This window comes from Capra hircus, chromosome 11 (genome assembly GCF_001704415.2).
Source record: "Capra hircus breed San Clemente chromosome 11, ASM170441v1, whole genome shotgun sequence".
In the NCBI taxonomy this organism is placed as follows: Eukaryota; Metazoa; Chordata; class Mammalia; order Artiodactyla; family Bovidae; genus Capra; species Capra hircus.
The window spans coordinates 71,596,527-71,622,157 of NC_030818.1; the positions used below are offsets into that span (position 1 = coordinate 71,596,527).

Sequence of the window (25,631 nt, forward strand, 5' to 3'; positions counted from 1 at the left end):
TGCAAAGAATATAATCAGTCTAATTCAATATTGACCATCTGGTTATGTCCATGTGTAGAGTTCTCTCGTGTTGTTGGAAGAGGGTGTTTGCTAGGACCAATGTGTTCTCTTGACAAAACTCTATTAGCCTTTGCCCTGCTTCATTCTGTACTCCAAGGCCAAATTTGCCTGTTACTCCAAGTATTTCTTGACTTCCTACTTTTGCATTCCAGTCCCCTATAATGAAAAGGACATCTTTTGGGGGTGTTGGTTCTAGAAGGTCTTGTAGGTCTTCATAGAACCATTCAACTTCAGCTTCTTCAGCATTACTGGTCAGGGCATAGACTTGGATTACTGTGATACTGAATGGTTTTCCTTGGAAACGAGCTGAGATCATTCTGTCGTTTTTGAGATTTCATCCAAGTACTGCATTTCAGACTCTTCTGTTGACTATGATGGCTACTCCATTTCTTCTAAGGGATTCTTGGCCACAGTAGTAGATATAATGGTCATCTGAGTTAAATTCACCCATTCCAGTCCATTTTAGTTCGCTGATTCCTAAAATGTCGATGTTCACTCTTGCCATTTCCTGTTTGACCACTTCCAATTTACCTTGATTCATGGACCTAACATTTCAGGTTCCTATGCAATATTGTTCTTTACAGCATCCAACTTTACTTCCATCACCAGTCACATCCACAACTGGGTGTTGTTTTTGCCCTGGCTCCATCTCTTCATTCTTTCTGGAGTCATTTCTTCACTCTTCTCCAGTAGTATATTGGGCATCTGCCAACCTGGGGAGTTCATCTTTCAGTGTCATATCTTTTTGCTCGTTCATGGAGTTCTCAAGGCAAGAATATTGAAGTGGTTTGCCATTCCCTTCTCCAGTGGCCCACATTCTGTCAGTGGTCTTCTGGTTATCAACTTCCAGGTGCTGGGGAGGAGGCTTACATTTGAGTCAGACGTAAACAAAGGAGATTGGAAGATGTTCACTTCTCTCATCCTTTTTTTAAGTAAATCCAGAAGAATAAATGAATGTGTAAGAGATTTTGTGGGAGAGGAAATAGGGAAGATGGCATTCTTTTATGACCACCTGATGCAAAGAGCTGACTCTGGGAAAAACCTTCATGCTGGGAAAGACTGAAGGCAAAAGGAGAAGGGGGCAGCAGAGGATAAGATGGTTAGATAGCATCACCGACTCAACAGACATGAATTTGGGCAAACTGTAGGAGATGGTGGAGGCCAAAGGCGTGTGGCATCTGCAGTCCATGGGGTCACAAAGAGTCAGACATGACTTAGCAACTGAACAACAACAACAAAAATTGCACAAGTCATCTGTGCAACTCTGTAATGTACAAATAAAAGGACTTTTTAAAGTCCTTTTAAATAGGACTCAGACCTCCATTGCTTTTTGTCCACATTTCAATACAATAAACATTGGAACCTAGGCATAGATATGCTCCCAGTTGACTATATTGTTCTTATGAAAGGAATAAGATACATAGCTTTATATATATATATATATATTCTGATGCGAAGAGCAAGAGTGTACTCATTGGAAAAGACCCTGATGCTGGGAAAGACTAAAGGCAAAAGAAGAGGGTGGTAGAAGATGAGATGATTAGATAGCATCACCGACTCAGTGAACATGAATTTGAACAAATTCTGGGAAATAGTGGAGGATGGAGGAGCCTGGTGTGATACAATCCATGGGGTTACACAGAGCTGGACAGAATTTAGTGACTGAACAACAACAAATTCTGTATGAGACTATAATGGTGGATACATGTCTATACACTTGTCCAAACACAAAGATTATACAATACCCAAGTGGACCCAAACGTAAGCTGTGGGGTTTAAGTGATAATGATATGTCAATACACATTCACTAATTGTAACAAATAGGCCACCCTACTCATGTTGTCTATGACTGGAAGAATCCAAAGGAAAAACTGAAGTATCATTGCCAGAACGCATGCTAGGATGCTAAACAACAGAATTCAACTGTACCAACTTACCCAAATTAGCTAGGGCTTTTTAAATTCCCTCCTCTTTGCCCCCTATGTCAGGGTCAGAGGAGAAGATAAAGAAGATTCCCAAACACCAGGCAGGTCATTCCAAAGTTGTCTTCATGTATAGTGATTTATAGTATATCAGTATATACTATAGATAGTATAGATATATAGTATGAATAACTGAGATTCTTCATAAATATTGAGGATTGTTGATGGTGGACAGCTCTGTCTCAATGGGAATTTTCGTATGAACAGATCAAAATGAGAATGAAGCTATGGAACTTGTGACAGTCATTAAATGCTTCACATTTTAGGCAGGATATAAATGGAATATTAATATATAACAATTCTTTGGGTTGAAATCAAGTCTAGCATCTTACATTAAGAAGATTAATTAGTTAATGTTTATAAAGTACCGTGCAGATATGCCCTTTTAAAATGCTAAGTATTCTAAAAACTACATTATAGCATTTTACTAAGTGTAAAACATCTAATGTTCATCATTTCTTTGGTACAGGTTGGCAAAGATTCCTTTGGCAATGATTATATAGAAAACTTAAAACAGAATGATATTTCTACAGGTAAAATTTCATCTTTCTTAAAGTTAGTTTTTATAACTTTCTTCTGGAATCTGGTTATAAGAAAAGTCAAATATAGAATAGAGTTATTAGATCCTCCCCTGGTGGCCAGAGAACTTTTATGCTCAGCTTTGTCTAATCTTGCTTAACTACCCTTTGGTTACTTCTTTCATATACATTTCTCCAGATGGGAATAAAATGGTAGGAGGTTACAAACCTTCATCTCGTAGAAGTGTTTCAAAAGTAGGTGACAAGAGAAAACAGGTGCTGCATTCACAGAAGATATTTTAAGAAAAGTCATTGAATGTCATAGCTGGAAATGATCTGAGAAACCACTGATGCTGATACCATCATTTCACAAGAGAGAAAACTGAAGGCCAGATTGGTTCTGAATGTGTCCAAGAGCACACAGCTAAGCTGGAGCCAGAGCTAGGGCTAGAATGCAGGTCTCTGGCTCCAGCTCAGGGCTTTTTGCTGCTGCCAAAGGCTGCCTGATCAACATTTCCATTTACGCGCCAGACCATAATCCTGATGAGATGCAAAGCTTATGAAAATGAAGAGAATCAAACAAGTTCATTTTATGAGTTTGACCTTTAGTCTTTCATCTCAAGTCTGTCATTTCTTTCACTGAAGAAAAGAAATATGGTGGTCTAGGAAAATGCACATGTACAACTGTGAATAATCTGGAGGAACTGGAAGCGGGGGTGGTTTACTGGGCTGCCACTAATGTAGAAAAAAGGCACAACGAAGTGTGAAGACTTGTGTGTTCCTCATTGTGTAGGGGATGAGTATAAATTAGCACTAATTACTTATTTCTTTTTTATCATTCCAGATGGTTAAAGGTTAAAAAGTTTTTCCAAGGATTAGTGTTGCATTGAAATTGTTAAAAAATAGATTATCCCTGCCAGGCTGTACATACGTGATGATTTCTTTTTTCTTTTAGAATTTACATATCAGACTAAAGATGCTGCGACAGGAGCTGCTTCTATCATTGTCGATAGTGAAGGTATATGTTTTGCACATTGGAGTATCGTTTCCAGAACTAGGGCAGAAACATCCATTTTTCACCCTGTTCCTGTGGATCTCTTACCTTACCCACCACTCCAAGGCCTAATGTATGGTCTTTCCAATATAAATATATATATTTCCTTTTATTTATACTTCCTAAGTTGATTGCTCAAATACAAAATTGTCCATCCAATACAAATGAGGTGATATAGTTGCCTCAAAATTATACTTATATTCTGTAGCATCCCATTACCCTTCATGTAAACCCAGAATTGATATTTATCTCTAAAAGTAGTTAAGTATTCATCTGTCACTTCAGTTACTAAGTAAATACATGTAAATAGATAGGTGCAAAGGAAAGTTGATGAATCATATTTATAGAATATTTACTGAGCAAATGGCAGCAACCAATTGCTTATAACTTGTCATTAGTGTTCAATTTTGTCTGCTCTTTAAATAGCAATCAAATCTCAAAAGTATATATATACAACCATGTCTGTCACAGGACCTTGCAATAGTTGAAATGTGTCTTTTAAAAACAGTAACCTTCCAGGATTTCCCTCATGGTCTAGTGGTTAAGAATCCATGCTTACACTGCAGAGGGTGCAGGTTCGATCCCTGGTTGGGAAACAAAGATCCCGCATGCCACAAGGTGCAGTCAAAAAAAAACAGTAACTTCTCTTTACCATCAAGGAAAGTTTTTAGAATTTCTGCCAACTATTTTAAGTATAAAAACTCTTAAATAAGATTTTTTTAAATCAGAGTTAATATTCAGAGAGCTTCCCACCACCCTCTGAATGATGCTAGTGGTAAAGAAGTCACCTGCCAATGCAGGAGACAACGGTTCGATCCCTGGGTCGGGAAGATCTCCCAGAGCAGGAAATGGCAACCTACTCCAGTACTCTTGCCTGGAAAATTCCATGGACAGAGAAGCCTGGCAGGCTGCAGTCCATGGTGTCACAAAGAGTCAGACATGACTGGGCACATACACACACACACAATATTCAGAAGGACCAAGCATTTCATGGAGCTCCTAGGACAGAAGAACCTACTATACTGTGAGGAGTCAGAGTACACTGTATTAAATTAGGATTTGACTGAACTGAACTGTCCTAATATGTTTTTTATTTATAATGCAGTTTCACAAAATCATTTATCACAGAAATTATGGTATTTTCAGTCTACTTTAGTGATCTCAAAGTTGCAATAACAACCCCCAAAAATAAATTCTATTTAAAAACAGTAGACGAAAGTTTTCATCCTAACAACAGTCTGTGTCCTTTACTTTAAGCCATATCTTATGTAATTATCACTTTCAACAACAGCTCATTCCCTGTCTGAATCCTCTTTTTCGGTGGTGGTGGTGTTTCTAGGGATATCGTCAAGTTCTATTCCTTATCTGGGTGACATAATACCATGTTTTCCATGCAAAGATATAATTTAATATTGTGTATGGGCTGCCTATTACAGTAAACTTTGTCTGGTTTACAGCATATGGGATAAGAGCTAACACAGATAGCCAGAGAGGCAACAAGCAGCATCTTTAAGTGGAGGGATGAGTAGTGGTTCTGACAAGTTAAATTTGAGGTATGAATGAGCTAGCCATATGACAGTGTCCACCAGACAGCTGTAGTCTTGGGCTTTGTCGCACATCAGCCAAAGCCAGGCCAAACCCGTCAGCAACACAGAGCAGCAGTGGACAGTGGCCGAGAGAATGACGTCACTGGAGGAGAGAGGGGAGGAGGTATGCTGTCTTCCAGGATGCAGGTACTTTGAATTTTTCCAGTACTGAGATTGGGTTTACCCTGAACCACCCCCACGTTATCAAGTCCTCCTTGGTCAACACACATACCTGTGGTAAGAGGACAGGCTGGCACGTGTTCTGTAGTCGGAAGAGGTTTTAGGTCATGTCTATACATGATCAGCACAAGCAGCCTAGAGCACAGAAGACTGCTGCAGCCCATCCCTCTGAGTCAGGCTGTCCTGTAGACTATAATGCAAATTATATCCATAAATTTACATTTTCCACTGTTGTTGTTTAGTCTCTAAGTCATGTCTGACTCTTTGTGACCCCATGGACTGTAGCCCACCAGGATCCTCTGTCCATGGGATTTCCCAGGCAAGAATACGGGAGTGGGTTGACATTTCCTCCTCCCAGGGTCTTCCTGACCCAGGGATCGAAGCCACATCTTCTACACTGGCGGGCAGATTTTTTACCACTGAGCCACCTTTTTAGTCACATTTTAAAAAATAAAAAGGACCAGGTAAAATCTTAATATATTGACAACCCAAAATACTATCCTTTCAACATGTAATCAAAATGTTCTTTAAAATTAGTGAGCTATGTTACCTTCTTTTCTTAGTACGCAGTCTTTGAAATCTGCTGTGTATTATGCAACTGAAGCTCATCTCAGTTGGAACGAGCCACATTTCAAGGGCTCAATCACCACACATGGCTTGTACTCATGACTATCCTAAGGGACAGCACAGCTCTGGAGACTTCACCTGACAGAGAAAATGCACCACCACCGCTCCCCCGCTTGGGTCAGACTGTAGAGAGTGGCTCCAAGTGATGAGCATACAAGAGTCCTCAGTCCTGCTTCTGTTTGATCTAGTACAGTACAGGCCAGATATCACTGTCTCCCTACTTACCTAGTACAGTTTTTATCTGTTTAATATTATAAAATGTGTTTTGATTTACAAAATCACTTTGCAGAATACCCTGGGACATACATATGAACTGACTGCATACTACAGAGCATTAGTTTTTAGCATTAAGCAAGCTTCTTCCTGTTTATACTCATCATTATGACATCTGTCATTTAGGATTCAGAACCTTTACCATATACCTTGTATCAGCCATTTCCCATAAGAGAAACTATTTTAAGTAAGTTATGTATAATTTATCAGCTAATATTCTGTGTACATAAGAATACTAAAAGGGAAGTCTGGGTTTTTTTTAGATTTTGCTCAAGATGATAAGAATAATATGATTCCTACAGAGATATAAAAGAAGGTCCATGGGGAATACAAAATTTAACCTGAATGGCTTAGAAATATTAAAATTCATACTTATAACACATTTTTTATATAATGGTTTTCTAAGGGTGAATGTAACACTGCAGGATGTTGTTGCTTGATTTTGCTTGATTTTTAATATAAACGTCTAGAAATTCTTTATAGGCCAGAATATCATCGTTATAGTAGCTGGGGCAAATTTACTTTTGAATACAGAAGACCTGAGGGAAGCAGCCAGTGCCATTAGCAGGGCCAAAGTAATGATCTGCCAGCTAGAAGTAACTCCTGCAACTTCTCTGGAAGCCCTGAGAATAGCCCACAGCAATGGAGGTAATTTTACACATTTGTCTTTCTTTCTATAAAGCTTTTATCACTGTCTCAGTGAAAGTTAACTTTTCAAGTTAAGCAATGCCATATTTTTCTGCAGTAAAATATTTTCTCCCATCTGAGATTCACTGCCTTCCTGTAGTTCTCAATAATGTTAGAAAACCTTACAAATGGGGAGGGGAGAAATAACACGAGTAGCATTTCTGATATTCTGAAATATAAATCTCCAGTCTAGTTGGCAGAAATAACTCAAGTAGTAACTGGAATCTTTGAAAGAGCCCCTTGTCCAAGATATACTCCAAGTAGTAGAATGAGTTCCATTCTGAGAAGCAGAGTTTAAGCTGCAGGTCATGGAGAATCACTGCCCAGGTGCACCTGGATAAACAGCTCAAGGACTGAAGATTAAATCTTCCTCCTTTTTGTAAAACCTTATCATCTTTTCTAAAAACAACGAAAGATTATTTATATGTAATATTTTCTATGTTGTCAATGTCCTTTAAGTAGCTCTTTTTGTTTTGTTTAATCTTAGGCTTTGGAAGTTTTCAAACACACAAAAGCAGGCAGAATTCTATAAGGAAACCCATGACCCAGCTTTGACAGTTGTCAACTCATGGTTAATCTTGATTCATCTGTTCTCTCACCCACTCCCCTTCTCTCACCCCCAACATATAACAAACTTGAAAAAAATCTAAGTAGTTTGCTTTCTGTTTGCTTCTTTTTTTTTTTTTTTACGACTGACTAATAGGAAATCATCTGAGTTAGAATCCCATTTCTGTTCCTTGTTAGCTTTATAATTTTAGCAGAATTATCTGATTTTTTTGAGCCATATCTGTTAAATGCATATAGACATATTCTCCTACAGAATTGTTCTAAGAATGAAATAAAATAAAATAGAATGCCAAATTTGGTATAGTACTTCTCAGTAGACACCAATTTTCTTCCCTCTTTTACTTCTTTTTTTAAATTAAAATTAGGATAATATCCTGATTTCAGCACCCTTTAGTGAAAAAAATCAAAATAAAAAGTAGCCACTTATCTAAGACAGTGGCTTCTTCTTGATATTGTGGCCATAATTTTGTGACTTATACTAAGAAGAAAATAGGGAGAGAACCACACTGACTTTTCCAGATCAAACTTTCTCATCAAGACAAAAAGGAAAAAAAGAAAAAAGTGTGTGTGTGTGTGTGTGTGTGTGTGTGTGTTTATAAGTGCTTTCTCTCAAAGTATAAGTGTTCTACATAGCAATAAATGGAAAATAAGTTACCGAAATGATTTTGTGGAGAATTTTAAAATGTATGTCCTGATTTAACAAATTTCCTCTTGACAAAACAACATGCCGTGGCAAATTCTCACTGACATTTAATGTATTTCTAATGGACTTGAAGCTGTCAGGAAGAATTTTGAGCCAAAACTCATTTGGTTACGTTTTCTTAGGGTGTCACAGATAAAGTCTAAGGCTTATGGTGAACATTCTCCACACTGCACTCATCGTAATCAGGTGATGTGAGTACAATGAGCCACTTCATTCAAGCTCTTATCTTCCTTGTATAGGTCAAAGCATGTTCTCATGTAACTTCTCTTCTTTTCCTGCTATCCCTCGCTTCTCAGAGATGACTCTTCCTTCTGTCCTAGTCTAATAGCCTGTTGCCTACCCAGCTCGTGGAGGAGAGAAAGGTACAGCAACCACAGGGGAAGAGCTAACCTTTCACAGGTGAGGCTAGAGTTATCTGGATGGGCAGGCAGCCTGACCCGAGCGGTCGTTTGGTTGGGGTCCAGCAGTGTTTCCTCTGTTATCTGCCAGGCAGTTTTTCTGTTGAGGAGCTGGAGGACCTGGGGCATCAGGAATGAGCAGGAGTAGGTGATGGAGGGCCACAGTCCACCTAGTCTACTTCACATTTTTCCTGAGAGCCAGCGTGCCTCAGGAAATTCTGCATGATCTTTCTTATATTGTAATATTGGGACTATTTTTCCTGCCTGGAAAATCCCATGGATGGAGGAGCCTGGTAGGCTGCAGGCCATGGGGTCACTGAGGGTCGAACACGACTGAGCGACTTCACTTTCACTTTTCACTTTCATGCATTGGAGAAGGAAATGGCAACCCACTCCAGTGTTCTTGCCTGGAGAATCCCAGGGACAGGGGAGCCTGGTGGGCTGCCGTCTATGAGGTCGCACAGAGTCGGACACGACTGCAGTGACTTAGCAGCAATACCTGCACCTATATGTACTTTACAGTTTAGAAAGCACTTTCATACATATTTGATCCTCAGAAAAGCCTTATGACAAAGTAAGGCATGCATTATTCTCCCAGATTGAAGAGAAGATAGAGAGGTTAAGTAATTAGCTCAACCAAAGTCACTGTAGAAACCACAATTCCAGACTCCAAGACCCAAGTTCTGTGTCCTAGGGCAAACTTTAAATAACGAAACTGCCGTGTCCCATTGATTTCAAGGAACTGAGCCTTTATGAAGAGTATCTCTAGAAAAGTGAGACCAATGAATTATAATACTCTCCAACATGTAGCCTAAGCTTTCAGTGTTATTACTGCTTAAGTCACAGAGACAAGACCCTACAGTGTTTTCGGCAGTGTGTCCCCTGCTACTGCTACTGCTAAGTCACGTCAGTCGTGTCTGACTATGTGCAACCCCATAGACGGCAGCCCACCAGGCTCCTCCGTCCCTGGGATTCTCCAGGCAAGAACACTGGAATGGGTTGCCATTTCCTTCTCCAATGCATGAAAGTGGAAAAGTGAAAGGGACGTCGTTCAGTCGTGTCCGACTCTTAGCAATCCCATGGACTGCAGCCCACCAAGCTCCTCCGTCCATGGGATTTTCCAGGCAAGAGTACTGGAGTGGGGTGCGATTGCCTTCTCCCGCCCACATAAAACACATACACAAGCAACCGTGCACACGTGTGCCTTTGTCTAGTATCCAGCTGGTCCCCGTTTGGTACTTATCATAGCTTAGATTCTATACTATGAGTGGTGTGGGTGTGTGTGTGTTTGAATTTAATGTGTCTTCATTCTCACCTGAGAGAAGTGTATAGTACAGCAGAGTAGCACTGGTTTAGGAGTCATGAAGTATGGCTTTGAATTCAGAATCAAATCACTTACTAAATGGAGGACCTCGTGCAAGTACGTCAGTTCCTCGCACTGGGCCTGTTTCTTCCGTGAAACATGGGAATCAGACTGAGAGCCCTCACATTCCTTTAATGTTGTAATATGAGAGTGGGCTGATCACAGAGCAGAACAGGCAGAGAATGAAGATCTGTTGAACACTGAGTGTCCTGTCCATTGCCCAGGGCTGGCATAGGTGCTGATCGGCATTATTCCATCTGCAAGAAAGATGGTAAAATCATTGTCGTCATCCATTGACGACAATAAACCCATTGCCGTGGGTTTATTTCACAACTCCCTTATCTCTTTATTGATAAGCAATGAGGTTTGAACTAAACACATTGTACAACTGGATTATATATCAGGTGTTAAAATAAGAGAAGAAAGTTCCCCCTCCATCTTTGTATATACTGCCTCAGAATTTACCAAAATAAAGCATTGGTTTTACACAACACCTGCAATGTCAAAAATGACTTGAGATTCCTCCGCAGCCCTCTCCTGTCTAAGTCACAGTGTTGTGAGGGAGGCCCACAGCAGAGCTGGTGCTGCAGCTGCTTGTGATGAAATTATGCATGTTGGTTCTGGTCTTTATATCCATTTTAAAGCAAATGGAACATTACAGGAACAATTATAAATAATTGAAATTGTAAGATCGCCAAGAAATTAAATTCTAGGTAGGATACAAAATATCTTTTAATGCCACTTTAGTCCTTTTCCATTTAGCAAACCAGGCTTCTTGGCTGACCACCTTGACTTTGATGACATGGTTCAGCACATCACCCAAGCTTTGGGTGTTTTTGTTGCCCAAGTCACAGAGAAGAAGCTCTAGAGTGAGAGACTGCCTAGCCAGTGTTTTGGGTAGCCCAATTGTCCCATGGTTTCTTTACTTACGGTGATGTCTTCTCCTGTTTCTCTGAGCTTGCTCGTAGGCCCTTCTTAACTATCCAGCCTCTGCCTTTCATGCTGACATCATTAAGAGTCAGCTTCATTTTCCTGTCTTTGCCTGTACAATTGCCTTCCTGGGCCTCACCAGTTCCTCACTGATATTACTGTGCCAGCCATCAACAGCCTAAGACAATCGGGAGTTTAGTCCATTGTACATAGTAATGAATAATAATTACTGCCGGGTGCCGTCTGTCACCTCTGCAGCTCCAAGTTACTCCACGGCATTGCACATCCTGTGTTCTCTAGTTTCACATGGTTCCAGGATGACATCATTTTTTTTTCCATCTTGACTATTACAAGTTTGCATTCTTCTTTGATGAGCTTCATCTACTGATTCTTCATTTTTTCATCATGGTAAAGTATCCATGCTTATTTATGGTAGCATGAGCCAAAGAGGATCCTTTCTTTATGGCAGTTTTTTCCTCCTAAATTTAGTTATTAGTTGGACTCTAACCCTATGTATTCAATTTCTTTTGGTACGAATGCTTCCCCTTAGTAAGATATAGGCAAATAAGATTTGACTGGTTTTTATACAGTATTTACAGTCAAATTAAATTGCAGAATTTCTCAATCCAGCCATTATTGCTTAAAATTCAATGTAACTGTTTCTTTAAAATTTGTTTTTTTTTATTGTGAAAAAGTTCAAATATATGTGAACATATAGAGGATAGTATGGTAAACCCATATATACTATCATTCAGCTTCAACAATTATCAACACTTGGCCAATCTTGTTTCACTTATACCTTGGATCATTTTGAAATGAAACCAAGACATTATCATTTTACTCAGAGTGTACTTGTTTCTTGATGTGAGATATTATATATATTTTAAGAGTTATGTCTTTACATGGTATGTAGCAGCTACTCTGCTATGGTCAGATTTATTAAATCTCCTGTGGTCAGATTTATTCTCAGCCTTTTGTAACTAATCACTTATTAATTTAGTGAGTAACCTCTCAGACTTTTTTCTCTTCTGTGTAAGTGTATAAATATAAATACACATATAGTTATATTTTATTTCTTTTGTTTAAAAAAAGAGGGGAATCTTACCACAGACTTTACTATAATACTTTTTTTTTTACTTATAAATAAATTATAGAAGTCTTTCTATGACAAAACAGAGATCTGCTTCATTTTTTTGAGTAGCAGTGCGGAGTATTTGTCATAATTTTTTATCTACTCTGATAGATACTTAGTTTCTTTTGTTTGTTTTTTTCTGTTACAAGCAGAGCTGAATGAACACTACTGTACCTCATCTTTGCAGGCCTGGGTGTGTATGTATAGGACAGGTTTAGAAAAGGAATTACTAGATCAAGGCTCTTTTGCAATAAAATGGAACTTTTATAAGAAAAATTACTCTGTCCCGTTGTTCCATCCTAACAGCTTGCTCTAACCTGTGCTTAGAGCTGCTGGGTGCAGAATTGAGGATCAGATAGGGTGAGCTATGGTGTTTCAACTCTATGCCTGCAGAAAATAGGGAACATATTTGTTTTGAAAACCTAAAAACTAAATGGATGTTTTAGAATGCTGGGCAATGAGGGCCTTTATGCATAATTGACATCTCTGAGACCTTGCTGAAGTGCGTAAACCAATGAGAGAGATTTTTGCCAGGATCCAAACTCCAACAGAAGGCAGACAAGATGGGTGGACAGGCAGGGGTATGGGGCTATGGCTAAAGGACAATATAATAACAGTAATAATCCTTTACTTTTGTACAACACTTTACAGTTTACACAGGGCTTTTACATCCATTTTCTAATTTAAGCTTCACAATAGCCCTGTGTAAAAATATGAGCAGCCAAATATATACCATAGAATTTCTGTGGGTGGACATTCTAGATTCTAAAATAATGAAAATGTGGGAATAGTGTTGGCCTACAAACCGCTGGTCAACATCCACCGACCAAACCAAAATGTTGAGGAAGACCAAAGAAGGTGCAGCCATACACCAGCTCGCTTCCCCAGGCAGAAGGAGTGGACAGCTTTCACTAGCCACGTGCAGATACACATCTTCCCCAGGAACGTGGATGGATCAGCACCAAACTAACCACGGGAGAGCCACTTGCAGAACTTGTTACTATGCACACTCACTGACCTTACCCCCAGAGAGTCTGATTCAGTGAAGGTGGAGCCTAGAAATCAGGCATTTTAATAAGCTCTCCCAGCGAGGCTGATACGCAGCCAAGTTTGTGAACCACTGTTCTAGAAGAGTCTCTGAGCACTGCAGCTAGAGTATGTTACTCTGCGGGTTTATAGTAAATTGGAGTTACTAAACACATGAATCAGTGGACCTGGGTAAGGAAAAGACCACCAGCCAAGAAACCAACACAACACTGTGGTAAAGCAACTATCCTCCAATTAAAAATAAGGTTAAAAAAAGACTGACCAACCTAGTCAGGTATTCTGGTGGATACATAAGTGTTTTGACAGAAGGAGAACTTCCTGTGAATGTAATTTTTAAATACTTTTTTTTAATGTTTACAAAGTTCCACAACAAAGACTATTGTTAAATACTATGCATTGGCATGGGGGGCTTGTGTTGCTATGAACAGAGTCCTGGCCTCAAGAGAGGAAACCGCTTGAGAAATGTCTAAACCCTAGACTTCAAGCTAGAGGACCCTGGTCAGGACCCTGCTTAACCATCTCCCAGTGTGTGTCCTCAGGCTGACCTCATCTCTCTGAGGCTCACTTTCCTCCTCTGAAAAATGTACTTCTTCTGACACTGTGATGGCTGTGACATTCTCATTTTTCCTCTTTCTGCTGTCCCCATCCATTCTCCCCTTGTAGTCTCCTATTCAGAGCTAGCTCTCAGCCTCTGATTGAATTTCTCCTCCTTTATCAGTCTTTACTTTATGTTCCCAGATTGCCCATAGAAGCCAAGATTGTAAGCTTTTGTGTGAATGTGCATGGTTGCCTGAGTTCGTGGAATATATTTGTAAGATATTAAAAAAAAAAATAGGTGCTCAAAACATGCGTATGTACATGACCCTCCTACTTACTATCCTTACCAGGAAATTTTTGAGCTCTTCATTGTTTCCTTTCTATCATGTCTTTATTTTTTTCCTGGAAAATGGATTTACGAACTTGCCTTGCGACTAAGTGCTTAAAGTAATCTGCAAAAATGTTCACCAGCCTGCATGTTCACATTTGCACGCGTCCTTTCATGCCACATCATTTAAATTCTTCTTTAATGTTCTTCTTGCTCTTTGCCAGAACTTTGTTACCACCTTAGTTGTAAATACTGATGCTTGCCCTTGGGGCTGAAATGTTGTAAAGTAAAAAGCAAACCAAATGGACATAAGAAGGAATTGATACTAGGCTGTCACGGAGATTGAGAGTCCAAACTTTTCTACATCTATAACATCTATAAGTCGATTTTTCAATCTGCTGGGGAAAATGGTTGTACTTGGGGGTTTCCCTTACTGAATGTTCACAAACGCACCATGTTAAAAATGATAACCACGGAACTCCCTTTTCACTTCTTTGTAGTGAAAACATTGTTCAATCCGGCACCTGCCATTGCTGACCTGGACCCCGAGTTCTACACTCTCTCGGATGTGTTCTGCTGCAATGAAAGTGAGGTAAGGAAGGAAGGTTGTGCTCCTTCCTTGAGAGACCAAAAGCCTTTCATGTATGTGGATAAAGCAAAGAATCCAAGACTAACCACATGAACTGTATTGCATGTGAATTCTTGGGCATAATGAAAACAGATTTTTTTGGTTGACTGGGATGTAGAAAAAAGGAAAGTAGTGAGTCCTAGAAGAAAAAGGATTCCCTGAGTCATACCCATGTTCTGTTTTCTTATTTAATCATTCCATAGTCTGTGGACTAATTACCATCGGAACTGCCAGAGAGAGCAAACAAAAATATGACACCCAGTTAAACTTGAATTTCAGACAAACAAGAAATAATATACTAAACATACTATAAAATTATTTGTTGTTTATCTGAAATTCAAGTTTAACTGAGAGTCCTATATTTTATCAAGCAGAGCTATTAATAATTAACATATAACCCTGTAGCATCTGCTTCATTCTGTTGTGAAGACCCTGTGACTGCATTGGTAGACAGACACAGGTTCTCCATTGCTGCCATGGGAAGACCTTGGTGGTCACTCCGTTGGGGAACCACCCTCTCAGTCCATCTGAGGGTCATAATGTATATATCTGCATAAAATGTCTATATAGATTCATATCATGCCACTCATTCTGAAGTATTTTAGGGAAAAAATTTCCATGTTTTCCCTTGTATCGACCAGACAGTTTTAGACCAGCACTCACCCCCACCATGGTGAGGCAAGACCTATTATACAATGCAACATACAGAGAAAGACAGTTTATAATTAATAAACTGTAATAGTAGTTTTCCACTTGGTACAAAGGCCGAATGGAGGTTTTTAGGATTTCCTGATCTGCCTTTTGGTTAAGTTCATCTCTCAAGAACATAAAGGAAATAAGAAAGAAGACTGCCACAAGGAGAATAATTTTAAGAAGCCACAAATAGGTTATGCAATATTTTTGAGCAACCATCACAGCCAAGCATTGTGCTGGGAAAAAGAAACTGTGGGAGATAGTGGCCATTTCACAATAAGATGTTAGACTAACCTCAACTGCCAAACTGGTTGAGATTTCCCTGTTAGACACTTACAGAGCATCACTGTTTATTCTTCAAACACTCGTCACAGCTCGGATTCCTTATTCAATACCTCCATCTTCTCCTGGAAGGGCATGGACATCTCTTATTCACTGTTGTATCCAATGGCCATCATTGCTGCATAATCGATTACCCTCAAATCCAGTGGCTTACAACAACAGTAACTATTTATGTCCATCGTGGTTTCTGTGCATCAGGAATTGAGACAGGACACAGCATGGTTCGTTTCTCCTCTGCAATATCTGAGGGTCTCAGCTAGAAGACTCAAAGACTGAGGGCTGGAATCATCTAAAGCTTCTTTCACCCACATGCTGGCTGCTGGCCAGAGCACTTCTCCTTGTGGCCTGGGCTTCCTCACAAGATGGAAGTTAGGTTCCCACTAGATCCAATCTCCTAAGGAAGGGTGAAGGAGAGAGCACAAGAGCCCGGCAGAAGACATGGTAGCTTTTGTGTGACTTTTGTAAGTCTCTTCTAGCCCATTCTAATGATACATAGGAAAGTACACCCTGGTACCCTCTCAACAGAAGATTTTCATGGTCACAGTGTGAAAAGAGCATATACAATGTGATAATATATTGATAGTTATCTTTGGAAATTATCACCTTTTATATTATATTTGGAACATAGTTGGCACCTAGTAAATCCTTATGGAATGAATGAACAAATGAATTGAACTCCGGTCTTTAAGGAAACTAACCTCAAAAACTCATGGAATAAAAAAAATTTTTTAACTTAACATTCTCATGGATGACTTCTAATCATGATAATCATGTAAATTCATGCTCTAAGATACACCTTGTGCACCACACACAAACCACTGATACATAAATATAAAAAGAGACAACAAAAACATACTGACAAGCTCAAAAACAAGATAAATAACGCTACAGATCAGAAATGGAACAGAATCACAGAGCATTTAGCCCTGGGTATGCTGTACTCCAACCCCAGAAGCTGGCATTGGTGGCTGGATGGGTAATGGGCACTGAAAGGGTACTACTCATGGGACCATGGCGCAGTGCCCATGGCTGGAAACCAAAAGTGCTGGGCTAAGGCTTCCCTGCTAAGGAAAAAGAGTGGTGGAAGCTGCTATGCCGAGAACACATCGAAGGCTCCCAACATGTGGAGATAGGAGAACAGAGAGACTGCCTCAGATCAGAAAGAAAACCAAGCCAACTGATGACGTACAGATTGGACGGGCAGTACAGTATCGCCAAGAACCCCAGCAGAGGAACTCCCTGTTGTCGATGTAACATCTCGCTCTGGTTTAGAGACCCTTGGGGACCTAGTGGATGCAGCCATTAAACCACTAGAAAGGCAGGTGGGAGTGAGAGCTGCAGACGCTCCACCTCACTGCGAGCAGTGAGCCTGCGGATGGAGAAACGTACTGCTGCGAGAGATCCAGCAGAATCAACAGTCTGAAGAGGAATTTGCCCAAGATGAAATCCAAATAATAAAACAGTGCAAAAAAGACTTTAAAATAAGCATGATCAAGATTCTCATTCATTAAAAAAGGAGAACACAGGGAGCTCAACCTGGCACCCTATGACAGCCTAGAAAGGTGAGATGGAGTGGGATGGAGGGGCGGTTCAAGAGAGAGGGAACATAATGTATACTTGCGGCTGGCTGATTCACACTGGTGTTGGCAGAAACCAGCACAACACTGTAAAGCAATTATCCTCCAATTAAATTTTTTTTAAAAAAGAAGAAATTGTGAAAGAAAAACAGAATTGAAGTGATGGTATGTGAATATGAAAACCAACCAATCAGAAGTCTTGAAAATGAAAAACCAGTCAATGAAAAAATTTTTAAAGCACTCATAGAAAGATAAACATTAAACTGGGATGAAGAATTTGCAAACTGAAAGAGAGTCTTGATCAGTTCACCTGGAGGAAGAAAACTCAATTCTCCTGGAAAACAGTACAGAAAGAAAAATAGTTAACTATTAAAGAGGAAATTAGAGAAATGAAGGACAGCTTGAGAGGCTTCAACATGTGTCAAACTGCACTGAAGGAAGACGAGAATGGAACTGAAGAGAAACTCTAGTAGAGGAAAAACTGCAGGGTGTTTTCTAGAATTGAGAAAAGACATGAGCCCTCAAAACATCAAAAGTATATTAAAAGCACCATATAAAGTAAATAAATATAACTTTCTACTGATGTACATTTTACTGGAACTGTATAAAATCAAGGAGTTTAATAAAGATTAAAATATTTTTAAACAGCTAGAGGAAAAAACATTACATATAAATATCAAGAATATTGCTTATAAAGGGGGAAAATGGAAAAAAATGAAAGTGTCCATGAAAAGGAGAACAGATTTTGTTTAAACTGTAGCATATTTGCAGTATGGAATACAGAGCAGGTTTTTTTTTAAGCTATATATATCAACACAAATTTTTAAATGTTAAGAGGAAAGCTACATTGCTAAATAATATATGTGGAAGATATCATTTAACTTTTTTAAAGAAAAATATTAGAAGAAAATAAAGTACAATTTAATAAAATAAAGTAAAATTTATTAAAGGTGGGTGGTAAGTACATGAGGATTTATGCATTATTTTTCATGTTCAAGATTTTTTCATTAGAGAATAGCTGTTTAAAAGGTTTTTTAAAAACCACAAGAAATCAATGTTTCTGAAAATGAACCATCCAGCTCAATGTACATAAGTGATCCCAGTAATGAAGATCAATGCAAACCTTCTTTTATATAAAAAGAAAATAGAAAGTGGCCTCACAGTATAACCCACTCAGACTGAAAGGGTCTATGGAAAAGATCAGGTCGGGGGATACATGGTGAGGTTAGTGAAACCTGTGCTCTTGGGGAAATTGACACTAAGAATGAGCAGACACTGAGATGATTTATAGGCAACAAGAAGGGTTAATCTGGGCACGTTTGGAGCAAGCACAGAAAGGGACAGACCCACTCTTAAGTAAATATAGTATATGATTAAACTGTAACACAGAAAAGACAGAATCTGGCTATAAACTTTTTCAGTCAAAAAGCATCACATGATTCATCTAGTCCAGTGTATTTTCAGCTGCTTATCTCAAAACCATAAAGGTTCCCTGGAGATGCTGGCTGGGTACCTAGTGGGCAAGGAAGCAGGACTGCAGCCCTTCACCCCTGCTTCAGCTAGAGACTTGTTTATATTATGGGAGAAACTACTGATCCTGTCCAAGCCCCACATTTTACAGATTTTATGTAACCTGGAGAAGTTTCCACAGTGAGTGAGAGGTGGAGGTCTCTGAATGTCAGCAGCGCATTGCTTTTTCTGCTATATTTCATAGCCTCTCCTACTCTGCTTCCATCTTCTCAAGCAAAACAAACAGAAGACATGAATGGTTTGGAGACTAGTAATATGAAAAAGGCGTTATGGCCCAAGAGAGGACTAAAAGGATTTAGGTGTGAAAGTTATGGGTATGATTTACGTCAAAAATCACTGGCAGTGGCCCCTTGCTTCCTTCTTTTCCTCCCTTCCCCCTTCCCTTCTTTCTTTTGTGAAATTCTCTTTGCTTTCCCCTAACTCTTTGTTATGAAAATCATCATAAATAAGGAAAAGCTGAATGGGCAATGAATACTCATATCCTCTCCACCTAATCAGTTGTTACTCTTTTGCCCCTGTGTGTATTTATTTTTGTTTTGGTTGAATTATTTGAGAGTAAGCTGCAGACATGATCCCTCAACCCTGAACACTTCAGCTTGCATCTCCTAAGAGGAACCGCAATACTATCATCACACCTAGGAAAATTATCAGTGATTCTATACTATCATCTAATATTCAGGCCACATTCAAATTTTCCCAGTTGTCCCAGGAACATCTTTTGTAGCTTTTTTGTTGTCACTGTTATTATTTCATTTATTTTCCTGAGCCAGTGTCCACCAGTGTTTGCCATGGCCTTGGCTGTTATGAAAAAGAAGGGAGACATCTCCTAGAGGAACAGATCTAATCTAGAAGTGGACCCAGTCACTTATTCTCAACACTGTTGCTTTTCTCTTTTGTGTATTTCAGGCTGAGATTCTGACTGGCCTTGAGGTCGGCAGCCCCACAGATGCTGGGAAGGCTGCATTGGTGCTCCTGGAAAGGGGCTGCCAGGTCGTAATCATCACCTTAGGTGCTGAAGGATGTGTGATGCTATCACAGACAGAACCTGTCCCAAAGCACATTCCCACAGAGAAAGTCAAGGCTGTGGATACTACGGTAGGTTTTTGAATTTCAGAATCCTTTTGGCCTTTGAAAATCATCATTTAGTAACTAAGATACTGCACCTGAATTTTTGGATCATGCGGTAGAGGCCCTAAGAGGTAATATGTTGGAAGAGAAAAACATCAATCAGGTTGGAGAACTGTATCTTACCCCCTCTAGCCCCCTGTGGGACTTTATACAAGTCCCTTAGCCTCTCTGAATCAGTTCCCTCCATAAAATGAATATCAGTAAAATTATACCCATATTACCTTTATGTGTTCATTCATTGAATAAGCCTTGATTGAATACCTGCTATATGCCAGTCATGTATTAGGTGCATATATATATAGTGATGTACAAGACAAAGTCTCTGCCCTCATGGGGCCAGATTTTTAAGCAATAAGCACACTGCCGGATCTTACAAGCCTCTTGCCTAGAATGAAGTAGCAAGGAGCACTAGTTACTATTGTATTATATATATATAATAGGTAATATATTTAATTTATTATATATTGTATGTTTTATTATATTTATACAGTATGTTTATTTATTTTGTTGCTTAGGAAAGACTTTAAAATGTGGGTCATTTATCCAAAAAGAAGCTTACGGGCATTTGATAACGTTTTAAATACAAATATGCATTGAAATACATAAGTGCAAGGAGTACATAAAATTATATCCTGAATGCTTTTTAAAATGTGCTTTATCAGGAATTTGATAAACTATACTTAGCAGTATTATTCTCATCATATTTACTTATTTCTGAAACCACTAGTTTTTCTGCTTTGTCAAGAAAGACAGTAACTTGCATTTGAGAGACTCCGTATTAGTTCTGAACTCAGTCTTCCATTGAGTAAGTGAAGTTGCTCAGTCGTGTCTGACTCTTAGCAATCCCATGGACTGTAGCCTATCAGGCTCCTCCTTCCATGGAATTTTCCAGGCAAGAATACTGGAGTGGGTTGCCATTTCCTTCTTCAGGGGATCTTCCCGACCCAGGGATTGAACCCAGGTCTCCCACGTTATAGACAGACGCTTTACCGTCTGAGCCAACAGGGAAGTCCTCTATTAGACTAAAACTATTCCAGGTCCTGAACTAGAGCAGAAGAGTTTGTTCTCTTTTGCTGAAAATAAAACGAAGGGTCCTTGCAAAGCTGTCGGACCTCTGGCTGCCGAGAAGTGGCTGCCTCTGCTTTCAGCACCTGTGTCAGTCACAACTCCAGAAGCACAACCTAAGTGACTTAACTCAGAACAAGGGATGTATCTGGTGCACATAAGTAGAACATTCAAAGAGGCAGAATGCAGAGACTAAACCATGTCCTCAGGACTCACTTGTTCACCCTTGCCCTGTCAGCTCTGCTTGCCTTGTGGTGGGCTTTGAGCTCAGACCGGCATCTTCTGGGTGGTAGACCCTAGCAGCCCCCTTCCCGCACTGTGTCTCACATCATGATCCCATCCCCAATGTCACATGAAAATCAAAGAGCTCTTTTCAGAGGATGGGAAGTGGATACTGATCAGGGAAAGCCACCTGTGCCCACCACAGAACATTCATGTGGAAATGCACTGCTTGGGTATAGGACTGATTGGAGAAACTAGCCTTGGAAATGTTCAAATTGGAATCCATAGTAATAATGCTCAGTAATTTCATGTTGAAGGATTGGCTTTCACAGATCAGGATGGATTATAACTTTGAGCATCAAAGTGCACACATATAGCCGTGTGCACCAAGGTTTTCACACTTCATTGATACTGTCTTGTGCCCTTTCATTTGGTTTCTGAGCTCCTGCAGATAATTTTTAAGGTTCAGGAAAGGTGAGAGACAGTGATAGTTTAGAGAAAAGAGATTACTTAATACTTGGAGGCAAGAAAGAGAAGATGAGATCAGGAAGATCAGGGTGCTGGATCAGGATTGACAAGTTTTTTCTGTGAAAGGCCAGGTGGTAGAGTTTTAGGCTTTATATGCCATATGCATACATGCTGTGTTACAACCACTCAGCACTATCGTGGTAACATGAAAGCGTCTGTAAACAACTTTGTATGCTCTTGAAATTAAGTTAATATTAATCTAAACTAGGTTAAGTTAAGGTGTTCATTGGAATCACCAACTAACTACAATTGCTAAGAACAAAAAAGAAAAAATCAAGACAGTTAAATGGTACACTGGAAAATATCTATTAAACACAAAGGAAGACAATAATGGAGGGACAGAGGAATAAAGATACTGAAAGATATGCTGTTGTAAACTGGGATAAAACTAAGACCGAGGAAGATATAGGGTTCAGGAAACAGGTGATGCAACTTGGTACTGAAGAATTTATTTGCAGGGCATCATTGGAGAAACAGACAGAGAACAGACTTATGGACATGGGGAGAGGGGAGGAGAGGGTGAGATGTATGGAGAGAGTAACATGGAAACTTACATTACCATATGTAAAATAGAGAGCCAACAGGAATTTGCTGTATGGCTCAGGAAACCCAAACAGGGGCTCTGTATCAACCTAGAGGGGTGGGATGGGGAGGGAGGTGGAAGGGAGGTTCAAAAGGGAGGGGATATACCTATGGCTGATTCATGTCGAGGTTTGACAGAAAACAACAAAATTCTGTAAAGCAATTATCCTTCAGTTAAAAAATAAACTAATTAAAAAGAGAGAGAGAGAAGTCAGTGACACTGAAGGAAAGGTCCAGGACAATAGCTCTGAGGAAACACCATCCTCAGTGAGTCCAGATTAGAGCAGGAGCTTAGTGGGCTCTTCCATTCCAGAAGGAATGTCTTCCAGAAACAAAAAAGAAACAAGGAAAAAGAAAGAAATGGTGGAATATCCAGCTATCCAGTGTGTTTGAATATGCCCAGAGATTTTTGGCTCTCTTGCAGAATTTGAGGGTGAAACAATAATTAATTAACCAGACATGGAGATTATAATCATATTGTGAAAATGGAAAGATAAAGTGAGTGTGTATTTGTGTGCACATCAGGGAAGATAAGAGAACTAAATGCTCATCTTCCTTAGCTAGAATTCAACAGATAATATCTAAAACTGATTTTTAAAAAAACCACACAGTATAAACACTCCAAGAAATAGAAGATAAAAACAGAGGAAAGCAATACAAGAATTGAAAGTATTTCCTTTACAGAAATGGGAATGGAGAGGAATGGGGCATTTACACTGTAAGCTTTGTCTTTTAGTGTACATCCACTATGTATATGGATGGCTTGGATTTTTTCTTTTTTTTTAATGGCAAAACACAATGAGGTACCATTTTACACTCACTAGGATGGCCATAATCAAAAACAGATAATAGCAACTCTGAACTAAGATGTGAGAAATCAGAAGCCTCAAACATTGCCTGCAGGAATGCAAGATGATGTAGCCACTTTGGAAAACGCTATGGAAGTGCTTCAAAAAGTTAAATTTAGAATTACAACAGACTCAGCAATTCTCCTTCCAGGTATATAGCCAAAAGAGATAAAAATTTATATTACACAGAACCTTATCTACAAGTGTTCACACAGCAGTGTTCATAAAAGACCAAAATTGGAAACAAACCAAATTTCATCAACTGATATAAATGGATAAACAAATTGTGGTAGACACATATGATAGAATATTATTCAGCCAAAGAAGGGAATCCTGATACATGCTATGGCATGGATAAACATCTGAAACATTACACTAAGTGGAAGAAGGTAGGCATAAAAGGCTACATATTGTAGCCTTCATATAAATTCATTTCAATTTTATATGAGATATCCAGAGTAGGTAAATCTATAGAAACAGAAAGTGGATTGACAGTTACTAGAGGGTGGAGAAAGGGGAGAAAGGGGAGTGACTGCTAATGGGTATAGGGGTTCCTCTTGGGGTGATAAAAAATGTCCTAGAATTAGATAGTGCTGATGGTTGCACAACCCTGTTGCTGCTGCTGCTGCTGCTGCTGCTAAGTCGCGTCAGTCGTGTCCAACTCTGTGCGACCCCATAGATGGCAGCCCACCAGGCTCCCCCATTCCTGGAATTCTCCAGGCAAGAACACTGGAGTGGGTTGCCACTTCCTTCTCCAATGCATGAAAGTGAAAAGTGAAAGTCAAGTTGCTCAGTCGTGTCCGACTCTTAGCGACCCCGTGGACTGCAGCCTACCAGGCTCCTCCGCCCATGGGATTTTCCAGGCAAGAGTACTGGAGTGGGTTGCCATTGCCTTCCCCAGCACAACCCTGTGGATATACTCAAAATCACTGAATTGTGCACTTTTTAAGGGTGAATTTTATGGTATATGTATTTATCTCTTAATTGAGAAAACAAAGAACAGACAAAAATAACAAAAAGCTACTTCACTAATGGATACTCTTGTGATAAAGAATCTTTCACTTAATTGCTCTACTAAATCTACTGAATGGGCACTCAACACCCCCTCCCCAACCCCAAGCAACGGAGGTGCCACAGGAATCAAGGGTAGTTATTTTCTGGGCGTAGAATCTCCCTCAAGCTTTTGTACTGTCTTTTTCCTCTCATCCAGCACTCTGATTATTAAAACTCTTGCTTGTTCTGCACACAACTGTTCAGCTTCTTCATAAGCCTAGTAAAGATGAGCTAATTCACCTGGTGAGGTGAGGAACTCCCAGGGAGGCATTTTCTTCTGAACAAATGGGCTTCTTCACTTTCTTGTCAGGAGGGTATTACTGGCTCTCAGGCAGTTTGTAACCTCCGTTTTCTCCTCCTCCTCATCCATGACACCTTAGCAAAAAATCCTGCCGTGCAACCTAAATAGAGCCAACTTTTTTATTTTCCAGTCATATCTCAGTAAAGCTTGGGGGGAATTCAGTACATCAGGAATGGCACGGATGATTGAAACCTCTTTAGTTAGTAGGCACGTTGTCCACTGGAGCCAGCCAGCCCTAGAAGGAGCCATTGCCCCCTCTACACCAGGCCTCTGCAGGCTGCTATGTTCGGTTTTGCCTCGGTGTTAATAGTTGGATGTACCACTTCTATTTTTAATCTGTTTTTGCCGTTGTACTAGAGTGAGAGGGTGGCAATAGCTGCAGATGTCCTCAGCTCAGTTTGGAAGACGAGACAGATGTGTCTCTTTTCCCATCTCTGGCACTCATGTCCTTGCTCAGGTCCTTCCAACCTGAAGGTCAGGAGCTTGCTTTCTTGTGTTCATGACTGCACTGAACATTCCACTGTCAGAGTTACACACATATAAGCATGGTGATACTGTAGGATTATTGTGACCGTGTGAAATAACATATTGTAACATTAATTATCCTTGGTCTGTCGACTCTGTAAAATTCCTGATTTACAAGTTTCCATGTGTAAATGGTTAAGTCCTAGAAGCTACATTGACACTCTAAATTTTAAGAATTCAGCCCATAGGCTAAATCTGTCCTCTCAATAATCACTCACTTTGTAATAAATCATCATAATTCAGGGTATATAAGTAAGCTGAGAGGAATCAGAAGCCAGTGAGATGAGGGATTCATCTTCCCTGTTTTTTATTCCTCTTTCTTTCGATCCATTTGAGTCCTGTAGTATTCACAGTTGTTGATGAGGCATTAGACAGCATCAGCCCAGCTAGGATATCCCCAAGGGACAATACAGGGCTGGAGAATCAGCTCCAAACTGGAGACTGTACCAGTAGGAAGTGGAATTGTTTCTGTTAAAGTTGATCTGGAAGCCAGCTCATGAGGGTGGGGAGACTGCTGAGGCTGGGGGGCTACCCACAGCTTTCTAAGGTAACCTCCTTGGTACATTGCCCTCATTCTGGCGTCTGGCCTTCAGCCATCCAAGCACAGGCTTATTCAGCTCCCAAGCATAGGTTCCCA

At 39.8% G+C, this 25,631-nt stretch overlaps 1 protein-coding gene across 4 annotated transcripts in view; it reads left to right on the plus strand.

Moving 5' to 3' along the window:
* Nucleotides 1-25,631, plus strand: part of RBKS (ribokinase) — a 111,160-nt gene that overhangs the window by 46,277 nt on the left and 39,252 nt on the right. For all 4 annotated transcript variants that reach the window (XM_018055492.1, XM_018055490.1, XM_018055491.1 and 1 more), the window contains exons 3-7: nt 2,512-2,575; nt 3,516-3,578; nt 6,764-6,928; nt 14,473-14,564; nt 19,649-19,837. In XM_018055492.1, the coding sequence (XP_017910981.1) occupies nt 2,512-2,575; nt 3,516-3,578; nt 6,764-6,928; nt 14,473-14,564; nt 19,649-19,837 (573 nt within the window). The remainder of the gene's footprint in view (nt 1-2,511; nt 2,576-3,515; nt 3,579-6,763; nt 6,929-14,472; nt 14,565-19,648; nt 19,838-25,631) is intronic.